Source organism: Danio rerio, chromosome 5 (genome assembly GCF_052040795.2).
Source record: "Danio rerio strain M-AB ecotype USA chromosome 5, GRCz13ab, whole genome shotgun sequence".
Classification (NCBI taxonomy): Eukaryota; Metazoa; Chordata; class Actinopteri; order Cypriniformes; family Danionidae; genus Danio; species Danio rerio.
This window is the reverse complement of record NC_141025.1, coordinates 53081416-53103959: the sequence shown is the minus strand read 5'-3', so window position 1 is coordinate 53103959 and position 22544 is coordinate 53081416. Positions and strand designations below refer to the sequence as shown.

The following is a 22544-nucleotide window of genomic DNA, read 5'->3' as shown; positions in this document are numbered from 1 at the left end:
AACATCAAAAATAACAATAATGATAATAACAACAATAATATCAACAACAACAATAATGATAACAACAACAATAATAATAATGGTAAACATAATAATAATAATAATAATAATAATAATAATAATAATAATAACAATAATAATAAATCAATAAATATTTATGAAAAGTGATAATACAAGATAACAATAATGAAAAAAACATGTTATTTTACGTAAAAAATAATTTTATGTAAAATAACCAACATTCATACATGTGTATGAATAATCTATATATATATATAGATTCAAAAACAAATGTTAAAAATATGTAAATAATCTGAGAAATATCTAACAGTAATTATAGTGTATTTACTGCCATGCTGGAAGTTTAAATATATTAAACACACAACATTTTTTTATTTTATATTAATTTAATCAATTTAATATAATTTAATATCTAATATCAAATAACAGTACATGTCTAAAAGTCAGAACATAACTATTTTATTTGTAAAACATAACATTTAACATTTTATATCTAAAAATGTTAAAATAAAAATGTGCGTATGAATAAAAGCAACTGTAATTTGGGAAAATTATTTTAAAGAGGTCAGCGGTCAGAGATTTAGTGCACTTTGTTTGCTGCACCGTAATTGTTTAATGAAGGAACACTTCTGACATTTAATATGGCACAGCAGATGATGCTTTGTGTGATTTTGGACACCTGCAGAACCCACACACTCCTCATTGTATCGGTGATGAGAGAGTGTGTCTGTGGCTGTGTGAGAGGCCTGAGCATGGCGAACTCTGATGCAAATCAGCCTGGGAGCATGAGAAAATCTGTGTGTGTGTGTGTGTGTGTGTGTGTGTTGCATCTTCAGCACTAAAGCTGATGTTCTGAATCCTAGAGGTCCCCACTTGCACACAGCCAACAAAACCCTCATCTGGACATTCTGTCCAACATTCACATCCACTCTCATTTACAACTGTTCCTAGATTCATCTTTAGGACAGAGTCCTTAACACACACACACACACACACACACACACACACACACACACACACACACACACACACACACACACACACACGCACACACACACACCACTGTATTCATTGGTCTGAATTCTTCACTGTTACTCATCCTGCTCTGACTCACACTCTGACATCATAAGAAAGTGACATCACTCGTACCTCAGCAAACATAACGACACAAATACAGAAACAAAAATGTGTAGGATTGATATGTCAGACCATCACTGAAGGGATTTGGTAGAGAAACTGTCATCATACACATTTTCCTTAGAGAGAGGGAGAAAAATGCATTAACAACATTGCATCATGCTTTCCAGAGTAAATATGAACTGAATAAATAAAATGCACTGCACTTTGGCATTCCTGATTAATTTCACAGTGCTGTAATGGCAACAGATGATCGATTGTTATGTTATGTCAGAGATGCACACACACACTTTCAGGATTTCATTTGCACAGAGAGCCACAAACAACAACTAAACATCTGTGGTGAAAAAAAAATAAAAAGAGAGAGCTGTGTGTGTGTGTGTGTGTGTGTGTGTATTCCTTCTGTACCCTATGCTGTGGAGGTCAAAAGTCCCCACAAGTTTATCAGTTGCGGTTATATTTGACCTTGTGGACTAGGCATGGGACGATAACCAGTTTCAAGCTTGACCGTGATTTGAAAAAGCCAAGATTTTAAAACCGCTACAATTTTGTGATTCTATTCCTACGATATGTTTAGGTTTTTTTTCTCTTTTAAATATTTAATTTAGTTTTTTAAGGCAACAGATTCTCCAGTACAAAAGGAGCCTCCACATCAAGAGCTGCTGGTCAGCACACGATTCAGGAAACATTTGAAAAACAAATCGCTTTTGCACCAACATCCAAGCACGCTAAAGAATTGAAGAGTGCAGTGGTTTACCTTATATCCACAGAAAAGACAGATAACCAAAGATGCCTTTTCAAGTTGTTTTTGAAACTAATGAAGATAGCAGAAGTCAATGATTTATTTTAACTATTTAGCCTGACATCTTTACTATTTAAAAATATTTGTAATGTTTATTGAAATAAAATATACTGTCTTCAATGTTGGGGGGGGGGGTAAATTACAGAAGTTAACAGACGTTAAATTACAGAAAATTCTTTTAATTAAAAGCTGGGAAAAAAATGGAAAATAGCAACCATTAAATTACAGACATTTACCATAAAATATTGGATGTTAAATTACAGACATTTCCTTAAATTAAAAGCTGGGATGCCAGAAAAAAGCAAAATAATGGCCGTTAAATTACAAATATTTTCAGTAAACTAACAGACACTAAATTACAGAAATTTTCTTAAATCAAAAAAACACATAAATTATGGCTGTTAAATTAAAGACATTTATCGTAAAATAACAGACAATAAATTACAGACATTTATTATAAAAATTACGGACAATAAATCATAGACATTTATCGTAAAATAACGGACAATAAATTACAGACATTTTTTTGTAAAATAACGAACAACAAATTAAAGACATTTATCGTAAAATAACAGACAATAAATTACAGACATTTCTCATAAAATAACGGACAATAAATAAAAGATATTTATCGTTAAACAACGGCCTTAAAATTACAAATATTTACCATAAAATAACATTAAATAACAGAAATTTCCTTCAATTAAAAGCTGAGGTGCCAGAAAAAAAAACATAAAATAACGCTCATTTAATTACTAACATTTATAACATAGAATAAATTAAATTTAATTAAGATTTCTGGTAAATTTTTGTAATTGACAATCTATTATTTACATATATAAAAAAACAGATTTTTTTACAGCGTGTGTGTATCTATTGTGTAAGCCCCCATAATGATAGTTGTACAAGTAAATAGGTGTGTGTAAAATAATTTTTTTATACTGCACAGTATATTCTGTTCTCTTACTCCTAAACACAACTCTCACAAAATTTCGGTATTAAGAAAGAAAACAAAAGGCGAGTGTCCTCATAAACCATATTAAAGTTGTTAAACCATACACACGGGTGTCCTCGTAAACCATGTATTCAAGTACTTAATCACACATTTTTGAATATGTGGTTTACAGTTAGTCTTGATAGATGTGTGTCTGAAAATGAGTGTGTGCGTGTGTTTGTGTGTGTGTGTGGAGGCTCTCACTGCATATTGACGTGTGTCTGCAGGGTCAAAAGGTTCCTGAAGTTCACATGCTCCGGGCTCTTTGTTATGCTAACGCTGCAGACCCCAGACTTCTTCTGCTGGGTGTGACTCTGCATTGCGTGGTCAGTGTAGACAGACTGCTGCTGCTGCTAGTGACAGGGTGTGTGTGTGTGTTTGTGTGTGTGTGGAGGAGGACATGACTGAGCAATGCTGTTACACTCATAAAATACAGCGAGGATTATAGTGATTTTTTCATCAGACAGGTTATATATAATACTTATTTAAAATGCATTAAAGTATACTTATTGTTTGTACAACTATTTTGTACGAATTTAAACTATTATTTTTGTAATTCCAGAGAGGCAGTATGTATTAAGATAGTTTAACTTTTATTTATGTTTGTTATTTTTATTATTATTATAATTTTATAATAATAATAATTTATTATTATTATTTTATCATTATAACTATCATTGGTTGGCTTGACAGCAAATATTTTATTAGGAATGTGTTTCCAGAAAAGATTAGCTTTTTTTTTTAATGTTTCATTTTAACTGTATTGTTATTAATATTATTACTATTATTATATTAAACATTATAAATTCATTATGCATAGACTAACAGGAACAGATGGTATTGCTTTGAGACAATCTTACATGTTATTTTATTAATATCATAACAAAAATCTAAATAATTAAAAACCTAAATACTAATAACAATTTTTATTATTATAACAACTAATTTAATTACAAATAATGCAAAAATATACAATGTAAAAAGACAACAACAGATCTAAATATTCATGAAGATTTAAAAAAATTAAATAAAAAGGACATAATTATAATTATGATATAAAAAAGTACACATAGAAACAGAAACGTGAGTTTATGAGGTCCAATAAATGACAATGGCTGCAATTTCATTAATAACATTTTTTTTAATGACAGATAGACAATGCATTAGAACTGGATAAAAAGACAAAGCATTTGAAATGTACAAACATTTGTGAAGATTTGCCAATTTTGCAAATGAGAACAACCGTTTAACTGCCCCACCAAGAGAAAAAGAAATGGATAGCATTCCTAACTCCTAACGTCGCTAGTTAACACACTCAATGCATTTTGTTTCCAACACATCCCATAATTCCTAAATTATCAACCTTTACCAATATATTGTAAAAGTAATGGTAAAAGTACAGGAAAAGTACAGTAAAAGTAAATTCACAAAAATTATAAAAAATATGCAGTGTAAGACCAATTTATTATTAAAAAAAAAACAATCAAAATAAAACATTTTTGGATACTAAATAATTTTTACTTTTTGAAGTATGCCATAAAATATTACAGATTCTCAACATGTTTTTTACAATAAGACCAAAGTTAGGAGTAGTAGTGCAACAGGATTATGTTTGTTTCTTTATACTTTAAATTACTTTAACAGTCATTATTTAAAACAGTCAAAATATGGTCAACTATTTTGGTAGAGCTGGCAGTTTAAAGGGATAAAGGTTGTGAAGTGAGCGGTCAGCGTGCTCGGGTCTCCAGGGATCAGTAATCAATATGACTTTAACAAGAAGAGGTCAGCAGTAAACATGCCTAGAGGTCAAGGTCAAATGCTGACCAAACACCCTTAACCTAAAAGGTCAAGCTCTTTACCAGCACAACATGTGTTGTTAGTAAAAGACTTTACAGACTTCACCAGCTCACTCAGTCAATAATCGCTGCCTTTGGTAAATCATTGTAAAATAAGAAAAATAAATCAATTACAATCCATTTCTTTTCTTTTTTTTATGGACAAAACTAATTGGTTTGGGTTAAATGTTCAATTAAAATTTTATCCAGGTATTTGGGTTCGCCCATAAACTGGAAAAAAAAAAATCTTATAGACTTATTTTATGATCAAAAATGAAAACGGAACATCATTCATTTATTTTCTTTTCGGCTTAGCCCCTTTAATAATCTGGGGTTGCCACAGCAGAATGAACAATGGAACATCATGTGAAACTTTATATATATATATACATACATACATACATACATACAGTGTTCAGCATAATTGAGTTCACCCCATTTTGAAAATGAATATGTGTTTATCCATTTCTCAGTGAATATAGGCAGAATTTTTAAACAGATATATTTATTAAAATACTATTGTAGTCTCAAAACAAAACAATAGAAAGATAATACGATTCAATTCAAGCTAAATAATACAAAAAATTACAATCAACAAAATTTCATTTCATTTGCAGGAGCCAACAAAATAATTTTAGCAACCTAGACCATACAGAAACTAAAAGGTACAATAGTACTATACTATAGAGTTAACGAAAAAAAAGTGCCTCTTTTTTTGGAGATGTTTATTATAACACAGACAACATATACAATTATTTTTTATCACTTTCAACAGTGTTTTATGAAAATGTAAACGTTTTTTTTTTTTTTTTTTTAAATGATACCAAACTTTTGCATTTAAACCTCTGCATGTGAAGTTTTTGAATTTGGGTAGTCAAAATCCAGGTGGAAAGCCCAAAATAGCACAACTTTAAGAGGTTAAATTAAATTGAGCGGAGAATTTGTAGAAAAAGAGGAAGTATGTATGGGTGCAGCCAATGCAGGACTGGAAAATGATTGACAAGTGACAAATTCCTCTAAACTCCACCTGTTAATATCAGATGTCTATAAAAGCTGGAGTCAGGAAATGTATATTTTGTTGCGCACCTCCTGAATGTAATTCTTGTATTGCAATGAGGATACCAGTGTAAGAGTGTAAATTATCATATGCATTTGCTTATATGGCGAAACATGCCTTTTTTCACCAAAGAACACACACAATGTGTGAAAAAACACATCTCACACAAATTCCAAGGGCAGATGGTGTGTGGGCCTGGTGTGTGGGCTTTTGGGGTTTTACGATATGGTCACATGTGGATTGGTCAGTTTGAATGTCTCAGTATTTGGGCTTTAGTCATATGGTCAAGAAAAAGACAAAATCGCTGGTAAACTTTGCTCTGTCTCTTTTCCCGGTCTGCTTCTCTCCTGCTCTCGAGGCTATCTTCTCTGCCTCCTTGAGGCCTGCTTGCTCTTTGTCTCTTTCTCCCTCTGTCTCTCCTTCTACCTCTGGTAACGTTCGAGGTTACAGAAGTAACCCTTCGTTCCCCGAGGAGGGGAACGGAAGTGCCATGAATGGGAGGATTCGGATCAGAAGCCGCTTATCTGGAGAGTATTGAACGGGCCAATGAATGAAATTAATTGGCAGCGTAAGCTTGCGCAGGTGTGCGACATCTGCAATTATCTCAGCATATAAGCACACCTGAAGCCAGCAGACGCCATCCTTTTAAGCTGAAGAGACTTTCAAACAGCTAAGGGACAGTCATTATGGCGACGGAATATGGCACTTCCGTTCCCCTCCTCGGGGAACGAAGGGTTACTTCTGTAACCTCGAACGTTCCCCTTCGGTTGGGGAACTTCAGTGCCATGAATGGGAGAATATGGAAAGCGCCATAATGACTGCACCTTACCAACACCCCCGATGAGGAGATAGTCAAGCAAGCGTGACGCACCCACATCATGGGGGGCGCGGTCCTCCAACGTGTCCCTGGCCCTAATTTATCCTACTTCAACAGAAGTTTTACGGATTTAGATATATTTTTTGGGAAGTCGTGAGCATCTAGATAATTCTAGGAAATATGACAGTACGTTGGGAAGCGTGCAATCCCGATAGGGAGGACGCTGCGGAGGCCATCCGTTACCCAAGGGGGGGATAGATGGCAGAATTTACCTATGGACTAGCCCTAAAAAGGGGGAGTACGCATAGCAAAGAGTGGTTAGCGGATAGGGAAGACACGGGTCCGCCCAGGGGGGGGACTTAACCGTGGCGGAATAAGCATATGGGATCGCCTAGTGGGGATCACGCATAGCAGGCACCTATACCCAAAACGCGGGCTGACCAGCGGGCAGACCTACAACGTAGTGGGCCAGCAAGTGACTCCTCCGCTGAGTCAGTGCTGGGGGCCACGGAGGAATCTGCAGGGCTCACCTGACGGGGAACTTTACTGACAGATAAAAAAGGCGCACGTACCTCCGTGTTAGGGAGAATGGCGCAGCAAGCGTGTTTCAACACCCTACCGAGTTGTCTCCTCAATCACCAAAGGGTTACCTAATACCCTTGAGGAAACCGGCTCCACTCGCAGATTGTAAAACCTTGCAAATGTGTTGGGTGTCGCCCAGCCCGCAGCTCTACAGATGTCTGTTAGAGAGGCGCCACGTGCACGCGCCCAAGAGGATGCAACGCTCCGAGTGGAGTGTGCACGAACTCCCGGGGGACACGGCTGACCTCGACTCGAATAAGCGAGTGAAATGGCATCCACAATCCAGTGGGATAATCTTTGTTTCGATACGGCACTTCCCTGCTGCCGACCGCCATAACAGACAAAGAGCTGCTCAGATGATCTAAAATTCTGAGTACGGTCCACATAAATGCGCAGAGCGCGAACTGGACAAAGTAAAGAAAGGGCTGGGTCTGCCTCCTCCGGGGGCAGCGCTTGCAGGTTCACTACCTGATCTCTAAAGGGGGTGGTAGGAACCTTGGGCACATAACCGGGGCGGGGTCTCAGGATGACGTGAGAGTAATCCGGCCCGAATTCCAGGCACGAGTCACTGACCGATAATGCCTCCAGGTCCCCGACCCTCTTGATGGAGGCCAACGCAACCAGCAGAGCTGTCTTCAGGGACAGAAATCTTAGAGATACTGATTCGAGTGGCTCAAAGGGATCGGATCGCAGACTCGTGAGAACGAGGGCGAGATCCCAAGAGGGCATGAGAGGGGGGCGAGATGGATTAATTCGCCTAGCACCCCTAAGGAACTGGATGACCAGGTTATGCTTTCCCACGGTGCCGCCAGCTACCGTGCTATGATAAGCGGAGATGGCGGCCACGTAAACCTTGAGAGTGGAGGGCGACAGCCTGCTGTCCAACTTCTCTTGAAGGAAAGAGAGCACAACACTAATCTGGCAATTTCGGGGGTCTTCTCTGCGAGAGACGCACCATTCAGTGAATAGACTCCACTTCAGGGCGTAGGCGCGCCTCGTGGAGGGGGCTCTAGCCTGAGTGATGGTATTAACCACCGCAGTCGGTAGGTTACCTAAGTCTTCCTCGCGTCTAGGGACCACACGTGGAGGTTCCAAAGATCGGGGCGAGGGTGCCAGATGGTGCCCTGTCCCTGAGAGAGTAGGTCCTCTCTCAAAGGGATCCGCCAGGGGAGGGCCGTCGCGAGGAGTGAGAGCTCTGATATCCAGGTCCGGTTGGGCCAAAGGGGCGCAACTAGCAGAACCTGTTCCTCGTCCTCCCTGACCTTGCACAGAAACTGCGCGAGCAGGCTCACTGGGGGAAACGCATACTTGCGCAAGCCCCGAGGCCAGCTGTGGGCCAGTGCATCCGTGCCGAGAGAGCCCTCGGTCAGGGAAAAAAACAACTGGCAGTGAGCGTTCTCGGGGGAAGCAAACAGATCGATCTGGGCCTCCCCGAATCGCGCCCATATCAGCTGAACAGACTCGGGGTGGAGTCTCCATTCTCCAGGGCGTAACAGCTGTCGTGAGAGCGCCTCGGCTGCACGATTGAGCGTGCCTGGGACGTGAATGGCGCGCAGCGATTTCAGCCGCGGGTGACTCCAGAGGAGCAGACGGCGGGCGAGCTGAGACATGCGGCGAGAGCGCATACCCCCCATGCGGTTGATATACGCCGCCGCCGCCGTACTGTCCGTCCTGACCAGCACGTGTTGCCGCTCCAGCACCGGTAAAAAGCGGTGGAGAGCGAGGAACACTGCCAACAGCTCTAGGCGATTGATATGCCAATGCAGCTGGGCACCCTTCCAGAGGCCCGCAGCCGCATGCCCGCGACACACGGCCCCCCAACCCATGTTGGAAGCGTCTGTTGAAACAACAACATGGCTGGACGCCTGTCCTAGAGGCACACCGGCCTGTAGGAACGAGGGGTCGTTCCAAGGGCTGAGGGCGCGGCGACACAGCGCAGTAACCGAGACCCGGTGTGTGCCCGCGTGCCATGCGCGTCTGGGGACCCGATCGTGAAGCCAGTGCTGAAGTGGTCTCATATGGAGCAACCCGAGCGGCGTGACGGCGGCTGCGGATGCCATATGCCCCAGGAGCCTCTGAAAGAACTTCAGTGGGACCACTAGTTTGCTGTCGAGCTCCCTCAGACAGTTCAGCAACAGGCGAGCGCGTTCCTCGGAGAGGTGCGCTACCATGGTGATCGAGTCCAGCTCCATCCCGAGAAAAGAAATCCTCTGCACGGGGGCGAGTTTGCTCTTTTCTCGGTTGACCTGAAGCCCCAGTAGGCGGAGATGCCGAAGCACCTTGTCCCTGTGCATAATCAATTGCTCCCGCGAGTGGGCTAAAATCAGCCAGTCGTCGAGATAATTGAGTATGCGAATGCCCGCGAGCCGAAGGGGCGCTAGGGCACCCTCCGCGAGTTTGGTGAAGACCCGCGGAGACAGAGAGAGCCCGAAGGGGAGGACCTTGTACTGCCACGCTCGACCCTCGAACGCAAACCGCAGAAATTGGCGGTGGCGTGGAAGAATGGAGACATGGAAATACGCGTCCTTCAGGTCTATGGCTGCAAACCAATCCCGAGGACGAACGCATTGGAGAATGCGCCTCTGCGTGAGCATTCTGAACGGCAGCCTGTGCAGACAGCGGTTCAAAACGCGCAGATCTAGGATTGGCCGTGACCCACCGCTCTTTTTGGGTACGATGAAGTATGGGCTGTAAAACCCACTCTCCATCTCGGCTGGAGGAACCGGCTCGATTGCACCCTTCGCCAGGAGGGCAGCAATCTCCTCTCGCAAGACAGGGGCGGACAGGGGGCTGACCCTGGAGAAATACACGCCCGTAAACTTGGGGGGCCGTTTCGCGAACTGAATCGCGTAACCGAGTCTGATTGTGCGTATGAGCCACCGCGAGGGGCTGGCCCGCGCTAACCAGGCAGGCAGAGCCCTCGCTAATGGAGTCATCGCTACAATCGCTGACGTACCAGCGGTGGGGCAGCGCGGAGTGGGTGTGCTGATCCGGGAAGCACGAGGGTCCCGCGGAAGAGCTGGAGGAGAGCGATTCGCTCTGGCTCCGCACCCTGACTCCGGAGAGGGGGCTGGAGGGCTGAGGGAAGGGAGACCGTCCCCCCAGCACTCGTGAGCCACTGGCGAAGCACGTAGAGTCTGCGAGCCGGAAGGCAGCGCGTCCCGGACTGGCAGAACTCGTGCAGTCACATCCGGGGAAGGGAAAAAGTGCTCTTTTACTGATGTTTTGGTGGCACTGAAAAGTACCGTTGTTATCGGGGCCCCGCCCTCCAGCGGGGAAAGAGCAAGTTTCCTCTTCTCCGGATGGCCTGTCTCAGGGACGCTTCGCGGTCCGTTTACCGGACTTAACGGCGCCCTGGGCAGGAGGGGCTGCCTGCTTTCGAGGTGAACGCCGCGCCCGCTTGGCCGGAGGCGCAGGCGGGGGCGGGGCAGCACTCGTTGGCGGGCGCCCTCGGCGAGGAACAGCGGAGGTGGATGGCTCGGCGGGCGGAGCGGGCTTACGGCCACGCCGATAGATGACATTGCCCATCGCATCCGACTGCTCTTTCACCGCCTTGAATTCCTGGGTGAATTCACCGACGGTGTCGCCGAACAGGCCAGCCTGGGATATGGGCGAGTCAAGAAAGCGAACTTTGTCAACGTCGCGCATATCGGCCAGGTTTAGCCAGAGGTGGCGTTCCTGAACCACAAGTGTGGACATCGTCCTCCCCAGCGCACACGCGGCGGACTTAGTAGTCCGAAGAGCATAGTCGGTCGCGGTGCGCAGCTCATGTAATAAGCTTGGGTTGGACCCGCCCTCGTGCAGCTCGGCCAGCGCCTGCGCTTGGTAGCGCTGGTAGGTGGCCATCGCGTGCAAAGCAGAAGCAGCCTGGCCCGCAGCCTTATAAGCTCTGGCTCCGAGGGAGGCAGACAACCTACAGGCTTTGGACGGGAGGCGGGGCAAACCCCGCCACGTAGAGGCGCCGCGCGGACAAAGATTGACCGCGATAGCGCGCTCCACTGACGGGATCGCCTCATACCCCCTGGCAGCTCCGCCGTCAAGGGCGGTGAGGGCGGAGGCACTCGCAGCATGGGCAGAGAAAGGTGCCCTCCAGGACTGCGTGAGCCTACTGTGCACTTCCGGGAAGAAGGGGACGAGAGGCTTCGAAGGCTTCGCCTTCTGGTCCTCTACGTAGCACCCATCTAGTCGGTCCGGCCGCGGAGCTGGGGGATAAACCATCTCCAACCCCACGGCCGAAGCAGCCCGGGAAAGCACGGCTAACATGTCCGCTTCAGGATCCGATTTGACAGCGCTCACCTGCCCGGAGGGGGCGAGCGGGTCCGGATCTTCGTCGGACAGTGAAAGCCCACCCTCCGATGCCGCGGAGGACATCTGATCTCCGGTGTCAGCGAGTGTGAGAGCTACCATCTGGTTAGACGGATCACACTCACCACCCGAAGCTTGGATGGAGCGCCGTGAGGAGCGAGAGGTCCGCGAGCCCGTGGGCGGCGGATTAGCTCCCGCTGAAACCCTCAGATCTGCCCGAGCGCCCGCTGCTTTTTTAGAACAGGAGGCAACTGGGGTGGCTCGCTCTCTTGCGAAAGTTAGCCGCGATCTTAGCTGTGCAACGGTCATGGCATCGCAATGACGACATGAACCGCCCGCGAGCACCGCATTAACATGCTGGACCCCCAAACATGCAATGCAGTGATCGTGTCCATCATCCGGAGACAGGAAACCCCCGCATCCAGAAACGCACAGTCGGAGCGCCATCCTGAAAAGGACGTGCTGCACGACTGTGTTGCTCTTTTAGGAAAGTTGCAACTATACGCACCGCTCTGGAGGACCGGACCCAAAGAACCGCAGGCAAGGGAGTAACCCAGCTCGACCGTCTGCCACCGCGAAGACCCACTCTGGACCGGGAGACACACTCGTTCGCTCTGAAGTGCTGATCAGCAAGAGGAACCCTCATCGACTCACTCAGAAAGGATCTGAAGCGAAAAGGATGGCGTCTGCTGGCTTCAGGTGTGCTTATATGCTGAGATAATTGCAGATGTCGCACACCTGCGCAAGCTTACGCTGCCAATTAATTTCATTCATTGGCCCGTTCAATACTCTCCAGATAAGCGGCTTCTGATCCGAATCCTCCCATTCATGGCACTGAAGTTCCCCAACCGAAGGGGAACTTTATTTTTACATTTAAGCTGGGTACAATTATTATCATATTTTTTTGTCATTTAATATTTTATCATTTTATACAGTTATTTCTAACTAATTCAGTTGTAATCATAGCAAGTTATTGTCATTAAATGATTTCATTTTCAAGTATTTGTGAATTACTTTTGATCAACACTTAATCGCTCCATATTGCAATACAATACAATCACATAATATCAACGCTGTCCCACATTTTTAGCTATTAATGCTGCCCTTATTTCCGTATAAGATTGCAAAAGAATGGTTTACCTAGAATGTACAGTTTTATTATCATCATACTGATAACTTTTTAGTCACTCGACAGAACTACAGTTCGAAACGATGGGGTTAAAACACATCCTTTCACCAGAATTCTGTGAATCGAATTATTCATTTGTTTTCAATAATTTACTAATATGTTTGGCATTAAAGAAAACCCTCTCCATACCTTTTTTATTAAACACACATGGAATTGATCAAATATTCCAACAATAAGCATTAGATTTAGCTTCAGTACTGACTAATCTAATGTATATGCACAAATTTAATATTGTATAGCTTTCTAATAAAAATATGAATTTAAAATATAGATATGTGAGGAGTGTATGCTGAGCACTGTATATTTAACATTCATCAAAAGCATTTATACTAAAAAGAGGCCTGACAGAAATACTGACACCTTTACACTCGGCTTTTTAAAGACCTGAACAAATGAAATAACATGAATAAAATCACTGATTATAAATGTCAGAGCATATTATCCTCTAGTAATATAAACGGTGGCATAAAATAGAAAGATGAATCAGTCTGCTATACAAGATACAACAATTCAACCTTGACAGAAGGGCGGATCCGGTCGGACATGCAAATAACAGCACATGAATACACTACGTGTCCAGACAGCTTTCATCCACAAAAATCTTACTGTTTCTCAGATGTGCCACATCAAGAAATGTGTGTGTGTCCGTGATCCCCTGCAAGTCCATCATCAAGCCAGAGCAAAATAATAAAGATGGTGAGCGGCTCTGCATGAAAGCCTGGCTAATTACTTGATGAAGAGAATCTCTCCCTCTCTCTCTCTCTTTCTTTTTTTTTTCTTTGTGGAGATCCCGCCCTCCCTCCTCTTTTTAATTATCGCTGAGCTCTGGCAGAATCTATTCAAACGAACGCCTTCAGTTTATAACCACAGCAGGCCACAGACCATAGATTCTAACACTCTGAGAAATAAATGATTATTGTTGATTTTTATTTTACTCAAATTTGGGTCAAACATGGATTAGGCCAGCCCAATATCATTTCAGCATTAGTATTGCACATCGTGTTTTTTTTTTTTTTTTTTTTTTTTTTGAGGTCTTGACTGTTTATAGGTTTTAAAAACATTCAGGTATAAGAAATAGTAGCCTTTGTAATTTTGAAAAATATATAGAAATTAATTTTATTGAATTGTTTATAAAATGGAGACTATACCGTATTATTTCGTATTTAATTATTTAATCAGTGCATAGCTGAATACATTTGGACTTCCTCTGAAAACCTAAAACACTGTTTATTGCATTTGTATTTTTTTCTCTATTTCATTTACCTACACTTGTGTATTGTGTTTTATGCATTTCCTTACAGAGTCATCCCAATCAATCTACATTTTTTAAATTATTACAAACAGTTATTCAACTCACACTGGCTTCCACACTTGAGTTGGGACAACATGCAGGAATTTAATTAACTTATGAATTTTTACAACTGTAAGTGGGTTGAACATCAATTGAGTTGGAAATCTCCAGATTTCTGTTGTTTCGGCTCAATTTAAATCAGTAGTTTAAACAAACAGCAAACATCATTTTTGGAGTGCATCTAGTAAAATTATATTCATATCACAATATACCGCAGAATCAAAAAATATCACAATGTTAGATTTTCCCAATATTGCACAGCACTATATGGACCATCCCAGCATTTGGGTTACATTTTTAAATTAAATTCTTCATCTAGAGAATTTGTCCATTTTTTTTTACTCAAATATGAGTTACAACAACCCAAATATTTTTAGAGTATAAAAACTGCTGGGTTCCACACTACTTACTGTTATCATTTACGAAAGAAGATTGAACATAAAATATGTATGTTGTCCCCAAAGAAACCTCAAGAAATGTGTTGTTTCAGCTTATTTTGAATTAGTAGTTTGAACAAACAGCAAATGCTATTTTTTGAGTGCAGTACACTGAGAAAAATTACTTCTGCAAAACTGTTGCAAACAATTTATATGTGTTAAATAAATAAATAAATAAATAAAACTAAATTACTAAAGTAATCACCTTTGAATAGTTTTTTTCAGTGATATTTATACTCAAAAAAACAAATGTAAAAAAATAAATAAATGCTTGCAGGCCTGTAGCCAGCTTGGTGAAAGGGGTGGTTTTTTTTCTCAAAAAGCTTATCTTTTTGCAGTTATACATCTCCCATTTTCTATTTAATTACGAGATACTGCATCTTAGTGACATCTTAAGCACTATTTTTTAGCTGAATTAGCTTGTCGGGTGGTTATCATAACACTTTTTGATGTACCAAAAAATTTCCTAAAGAATTAGAATAAAGAAAAAAAATAAAATAATAATAATATATATATATATATATATATATATATATATATATATATATATATATATATATATATATATATATATATATATATAGAGAGAGAGAGAGAGAGAGAGAGAGAGAGAGAGAGAGAGAGAGAGAGAGAATACATATTAATTACACCATATATCGCTAGAAAAAAATAGGGATCTGTTAAATGTTTTAAATTAAAAACTGTGGTCTATTTTCACGTATTAGGCAAATAACAATGTGGCCAGCACATTCAACTGTACTCAGTCACAATTTGGTTGTTTGAATTAAAAATATATATATTAAAACATATTAATATTATTAATGTAGAGCTTCACAATATTTCTAGTGTTCTTGTAAAAAAGTACATTTGAAAATTCATGGATTAAATCAATTTTAATATGGTCCACTTTTGGTGCTTCACATCTTTTTATTGGTCATTTTCTGTTTCAAGATTAAGGTCCACGATATAAAATAAAAATGCCCTGTAAATTGTTTTCTCTACATGGTTAACGATTTTTGAAACTTACTCAGTATTTAACTGTAATATAAACTGTATTTTACTGTAGGACAGTTATGCAGTATGTTACTGTATTTTAAAGTTGCATTGTGAAAATAACTGTATATTTTACAGTAAAGATATACAATACTGTAAATACATATACAGCAAGATACAGTAAATGGTGCTTTAAATGTAAATATGGTATTTTTGCTGTAATTGATTTACAGTAAGTTACTGGTGAACTGCTGCCAGTAAGTTACTGTAGATTCTGCAGGAAATATTTTACAATGTATTTAAAACAACACAGTGGCGAAAGATGACATCACTTACATCAGACTCTGTTTTCATGCACAGCTGGATGTTGGAACGAGGATTCTGCTTGGTCCTAAAGCCTTTTTTTGATGGCTTATTTTCAGTATTTATGATGGACAAGTTCTGGACATTTGTCAGTCAGAGAAACTCATAACCCTCCCAAGCTATGGGCCTAGCTTATTTTTTGAGGAGGACCATCCCAATGTATGTTATTATTATAATTTTTTTCCCAACCATTGAGTTGGTCTATATTTTACCCAAATCTAAGTTACAACAGCCCAGAATATTTTTGAGTGGATAGCAGTTGGAAATTATGCCTCGTCAATGTGGCTTATTTCAAAAGAATACTCTCTCTAAAAAAAAAAGGTCTACATGTTCAGCTGTGGGATTTGAGGGGCTCTGGCTATTAGATAGGCTCTTGTCTGGGACAACAGAAGGGGAGATGGATTGTGAGGTGTGGGAGTTCACACCGGGCCATCAGTCTGACCCAATGAAGGTCCAGACCTCTTTCAGAGCCGCTCAAAGGCTTCTCTTTAAGCACACTATGGCTGAAGAAAAGAGTCCTCTATATAGTCAGAATCCTGTCGCACCATTGCCTCTGTGTGTTAGTAAAAATAAAAGAACATGCCACAATAGTGGAGCCATGGCCATGATGTCAAAACTTTAAAAACATCAATTTTAATTAAGACATTAATTTTCCACTGGTTCACTTATAATTTTCCAATGAGGCGTTAATTTCATGAGGAAAAAATACACTGAAAAAAAAATATTCAAAGGTGATTTCTTGGATTTACAAATAATAATAATAATAAAAATAAAATAAATAAAAATTAAATAGTTGTAAACAATTTATTTGGGCTGAACTTAAACAAACAAATAAAGTTGAACAATACAAAACAATAAGAACAATTTTGTAGGCATCATTTTTTTTCAGTGATAAGTTTTTAGGTAAAGCTAATTTCCAGATGCTTTGACATTTGGTTGTACAACATGAATTACACACACCATACTGTATAAAAACACTGTTCGTTTAAAAGATGATGAGTAAATAGGAATGTGTGTGGCCCTGGTACAATTTGGGGACCAAATATGCCCTCATATATACACAGTGAATAAATACTTGCTGCATACATTTGTTTAGTTGAATTAAATGAACATTTCTAGTCATCTTAATTTACATCAGTCAAACTGACAGAAAATATTGAATTAAACATGATTAACTTATTAAAAAGAGTAATCATTACTTTTTATCATATCATTTTTTACAGAGCAACCAATAATCATTTTGAGGAAAATGTATAGTCAGAAATATGAATTCATATGATTTTATTTGTACAAAAATGTATTATTTTGTGCCCCAAACCCACCACTAAACACAGTTGTCATTGAAAGATGAGCAAATTGTACTAAAACGATGAGAGTGAGATCATACAAATTTATACAAATTATCCACTATAGCAAAAAAAATAACAAATTGCAGTGAGACTGTGAATGAGGGTGTAGAGCTTGTAAAACGATGTAATGCAGAGTCTGAACAATCATAACGCCTACGGGAAGTCCACACAAACCAATTTAACACAAACAAATTGTTTGCAACAGTCCTGCATGCAACACTAATGCAAGGTTCCAATAAATTCATTCATGTTGTCTCAACACAAATTAACTAAGTTAACTTGACACTTTTAACAAATGTATGTAATTAAATAAGTAGTTTGAACAAGCAGTGTTTTGAGTGTGTCTGTGCAGTTTGCGTGAAAAATCAAAGTATCGTTGAGTTATGCTTAACATAGACGTTACTTTAATAATAATAATAATAAAAACATGGTAACATTTTAGTTTAGTTCACAATTCATGTTACTGGCTTATTAAGCAGATGTATATTCAAGTAATTCACATGGGTTTCCTCTGGGTGCTCCAGTATCCCCCTTAATCCCTATAGACATGCTATAAATAAAAGCTAAAATATAAGCTAACATTTTCTGTTGTGTATGAGTGCAAATTAGAGTGTATGGGTGTTTTCCAGTAATGGGTTGCAGCTGGAAGGGCATCCTCTGCATAAAACATATGCTGGATAAGCTGGCGGTTCATTCCACTGTGGTGAACCCTGTTTAATAAAGGCACTAAGCCGAAAAGGAAATGAATGACTGGATAAATAATTATCGATGCTGTAAAAAGTCCCTTATGAAAATGAAAATAGTCACATCAATCTTTTACCGAATGATTTCAGTGGCTGAACAACACTTCTGTGCATATAACTATTCGTAAAACAACAAAATCTACATAAGCTCTGCGTGACTAAAATAGTTTTAAAACAGAACATCACCTGTCTAAAAGAAATACTTCAGCCATGTCATCCTTCCTCCAGCATGCAAAAGTAACTCCAAGTTTTGATTCAGCATTTGTTTTTACTGCTGTCACTCGAGTCCAAACTGCGGATCTGCGTGAATAGAGGTGCAGAGTTGTACAAATCTACATTTGCTGACAGTTTAGGCTACTTATTAGAATTTTTAGAATCATAGGCCAGACAATATTTAATTGGATGAACGTTTTTAGTTTTATGCCTTACCCCGAATATAAAAATACATTTAGATTGTTTACTTTAATCAGTACCATTGGAATGTGAAGACTTTTAACCAGCACAACAAAACATGTTTCTGAAGAAAATCACCTACTGCACCTTTAACTTTTGTAATTTTTTTTTTTCTGATTTGATCTTATTTTAAGCATAAACTTGATTTTCTTTAATTTCACAGAAAACAAGACCTTTATCTCAAGGATCTGCTTCAGTGACATATATTTACTAGCTTTGGTACATTTGTTCTTGTACGTGTGTAAAGTTACATTGCTCTAACTTTCCTTTATAGAAGAGAAGTTATATTTTTATATAGTTTTGTTTGCTGAAGTTCCTGTTTGTACAACAAATGTGACTGAGTAGTAAAGAGGCTTTATTATACTATATATAATATACTATACCCATAGTCCAAAGACATGCGGTAAAGGATAAATTAGGTAAGCTAAATTGTCCATAGTGCATGAGTGTGAATAAGTGTGTATGGATGTTTCCCAGAGATGGGTTGCAGGTGGAAGGGCATCCACTGCATAAAACATATGCCGGATAAATTGGCGGTACATTCCGCTGTGGCGACCCCAGATTAATAAAGGGACAAAACTGAAGAGAAAATGAATGAATGAATGAAAGTTCAAAAAGTCCATATTTCTAAGACATTCATCATATCTAAGACCTTAAATTGTAGAAGGGCCAACTAAAACTTTGTAAGACCCACAGAAACTATGTTAAAGACTCTATATTTTAAAACTTTGACACTAAATGATAAATTTTATCACTATATATTTGCTTTTTGTTTGGGATTTCACAGAGAATGCATACAGTATGAGCACATATTCGTTTCGCCTTAGCCTGCCTGGGCGAGGAATGTTTGGAGCTTGCAGACGGGGTCTAATGTCAACAATGCATAGAGGTGACATTTACATTGAGAGAAGTGTATACATGCAACAAAAGCACCTCCAGTGTAATTCCTTTAAATAACATTATGTCTCTAGAAAAATCGCATGACATTTGATAGAACGAGTGTGATGATTCTAAGTGGACTGGATATCACATTGGCATATAAATGCCACTTTTGCATTTCTTTAAACAATAGGGCAGAAATATGAATGCTGTGTATATCGAAGACAAACGTGTCTCTTCTCATATCATTACAGTTTAAATAACAATACTTCAATAATAATAATAATAATGATAGTCAAAATAAACTACTAATTAAAAATTATTATTATTGACATTTTAATTTTTATAAATATCTATATATTTTGAAGTAAAAAAAGATAACACTGAACAGACAGCACTTTTATTGAAAGGTAAAGGCATATATTTGTTTTGTAAATGTACAGACGCTGTCAAACTGAACGACAGAACTGTATGTGTGTGTCTGCAGCTCTGGCACACATTTCACATCATGTATAATTAATTACAAATAAAGCAGGGCGTAATCTCGCTCTTATTCCAGTTTCTGTTTGACAATCGCCATGAAAAATTCTGAGTGCCATTTAGAAACAAGCGTGTGTGACTGAATATACAAGAGCCGGGCTGCGGTATTGTCATATAGTGTGAATTTATATCGCAGAGCAAGGGAGTTGGAAATAAGGGAACAGACGCCAAGGAGAAAGCCTGGATAAAACGCAGAAATGCCTGTGAAAGTCGACTGTGATCTTCCATGACCCAGATATGGTATTTCATCCAAAAATAAAGCATGCAGCAGGGATAGTAATGAAGACAATTCACTGCCACACACTGTACAGACAATAAAATGAAGGACTATAGGACTATGCACAACATTATACAAGACATTCACTTGTGTGTTTTTGTTATTGGGATGTTTTTTAGTCACTTCAAGTGCATTAAAGGTCTTTACATTTATACCTAAAACAATACTGTAATAAAATGGTGAATATATATGAAATTCTGAACATTTTATATATGTCAAACATGAACATTTAAATAAAAAATATATTAACAGTAAACACACACACACACACACAAAGGAAGTTGCCATCTCTTCCATCATATTGTTGTGTGCATTTCAAGCATTTTCCATACATTTTTCTTAAATTGGAATGACACATAATTTACTGTAAACTCACTTTCCTTTGGCTTAGTCCCTGCTTTATCACTACTTACTCCCAGGGCCATTTATATCAAAGTTGATATTGAGCTGCATCATATTGGTTTAGTAATATGCAGTTTATACCAGGTGATTTATTAGACCAACGCTCAACCTAGAGGTTGAGGTATCAACGCTGTGTATGCACAAAAACTTTGCGTACACCAGATTTCACGCTCACGTTTCGATTTACTAGTGATAAAACGATGTAAGTGTATGTCTTGTATGTGTTTTTTTTTTCTATTGGTGACTCCTAGATGCAACGATGTTAAATTGCACACTACAAAGTAATGCACTAACACATGTGAAAAAACATTGCTATTAATTTATAATTGACAAAATGGGTTAATTGACACAATATATATATTTTACCAATTATGTGATTTAGAACATATAAAAGCATTAGCAAATGTATACAACGCTTAGTCAGTTAGGCAATGGCAGTGTTGGCCTTATTAGAGGACATTGTCAATGGTCGAATCCGAAGGCTCCAAGGTGGCAGGGTGCGCGAGTGGCTTCTTGGTGAGTGATATATTTAAAGATATTATTCCAGCTATAAAGTTTTTATTTCATTTTATTGTGCGTAATTATTTAACTGCATAATAGGAGACCGTGGTTATCTATTAAAGACGTGGCTGTTAACCCCCCTCAACAACCCACAAACTGACCAAGAGCGCAGATACAATGATGCCCATTCTCGTACTCGGTCAGTTGTAGAGTGGGCGATTGGGCAGCTGAAATGCCGGTGGCGATGCCTTGAGAGCGGAGGGGTGCTGCTATACCACCCTAACAAAGTGTTCCTCTAATACATTCTGTGTCTTCCACAGACATGGATACTACTCCAGACAGTAAAGTGTCACTTACAATTGAGGCAACTCTCTCCTCAAAAGGTGTTAATTTCAGCATCCCGTTTCCCGGCCTGTTCTTGACGGTGCACCGCTGTTCTCCTCTGAACCTGCACATTTACATCAAACCATTTCTTTTTTAATTCACTCACAGTGTGATGTTCAGACCCCACTGCAATAACGGCATCAGCTAAATTCTCCCACTCTATTTTTTTTTCTTTTGTCATTAATTCCGGAGGACAAACTTGCAAATAACACAGTTTTTCTCTGGTTTCCCTCAGATAGGAGCACCTCCAATTCACATTCTGTGATGTTTTTCTTCTTGCTTGCTTTTGCCATTGCTTTTTTATTTGGTTTCGCCAAGGTGCAGTTATTACCATATTTATTAGGGGGAAGAGACAAGGAGGGGTTTTGTTTCACATTAATTCGGATGTACAAAGAGAATGTGCGTGGGATTCCGCGTGTGCAGTGTTTTATACATCTGAATTTTTTACTGTGTTCGCACATTTACAGCTTTGTCTGTACGCAATGTTTTAGCATTAAAGGTGCAGTAGGTGATTGTCTTCAGAAGCATTTTTTGTTGTGCTGGTTGAAAGTCTCTATACAGTCTAATAGTAATGATTACAGTAAATGATCTAAATGTATTTATATGTATTATTTTGGGTAGGGCATAAAACTAAAAAGTGTTCATCCAATTGAATAGAGTCGGACCAACATCTCTCATAATTCCGATAAGTAGCCCAATCTGTCTGTCAGCAAATGCAGATTTGAACAACTGCGAAGCCATTTGTACGCAGCTCCGCCGACCGCCACGTGTTCACGAGAGAAAGCACATGTGTGATCAGTAAAAACCTGCTGAATCAAAATTTTTTAAAAACCTCTATTAATATTGGAGTTACCTTTGCACACTGGAGAAACGATGACACAATGGCTGAAGGATTTCTCTTAGACATGTAATATTCTGTTTTAAAACTGTTTTAGCTTCACGCAAAGCTGATGTAACGTTAGATGTTGTTGTTACAAATGGGCTATATCTTCACAGAAGTGATGTTCAGCCACTAAAATCTTCCGATGAAAGATTGATAAGATAATTTTCAGTTTCATAAGGGACCTTTTACAGCATCGATAATGTAGATTTTAATTAGTTTAACAACAAAACACAAGTAAATACCGCTATTC

The 22544-nt window shown here is 39.7% G+C and overlaps 1 protein-coding gene across 1 annotated transcript in view; it reads right to left on the bottom strand.

The window, feature by feature from the left end:
* The window catches only part of LOC147844367 (uncharacterized), a 768760-nt gene extending 758920 nt beyond the window's left edge, over window positions 1-9840 (bottom strand). Inside the window, exon 1 of the mRNA XM_087254116.1 lies at window positions 7194-9840. Coding sequence (XP_087110242.1) covers window positions 7279-9813 — 2535 coding nt within the window. The 5' untranslated portion in view covers window positions 9814-9840 and the 3' untranslated portion in view covers window positions 7194-7278. The remainder of the gene's footprint in view (window positions 1-7193) is intronic.
* Between the last annotated feature and the right edge of the window lie 12704 nt (window positions 9841-22544).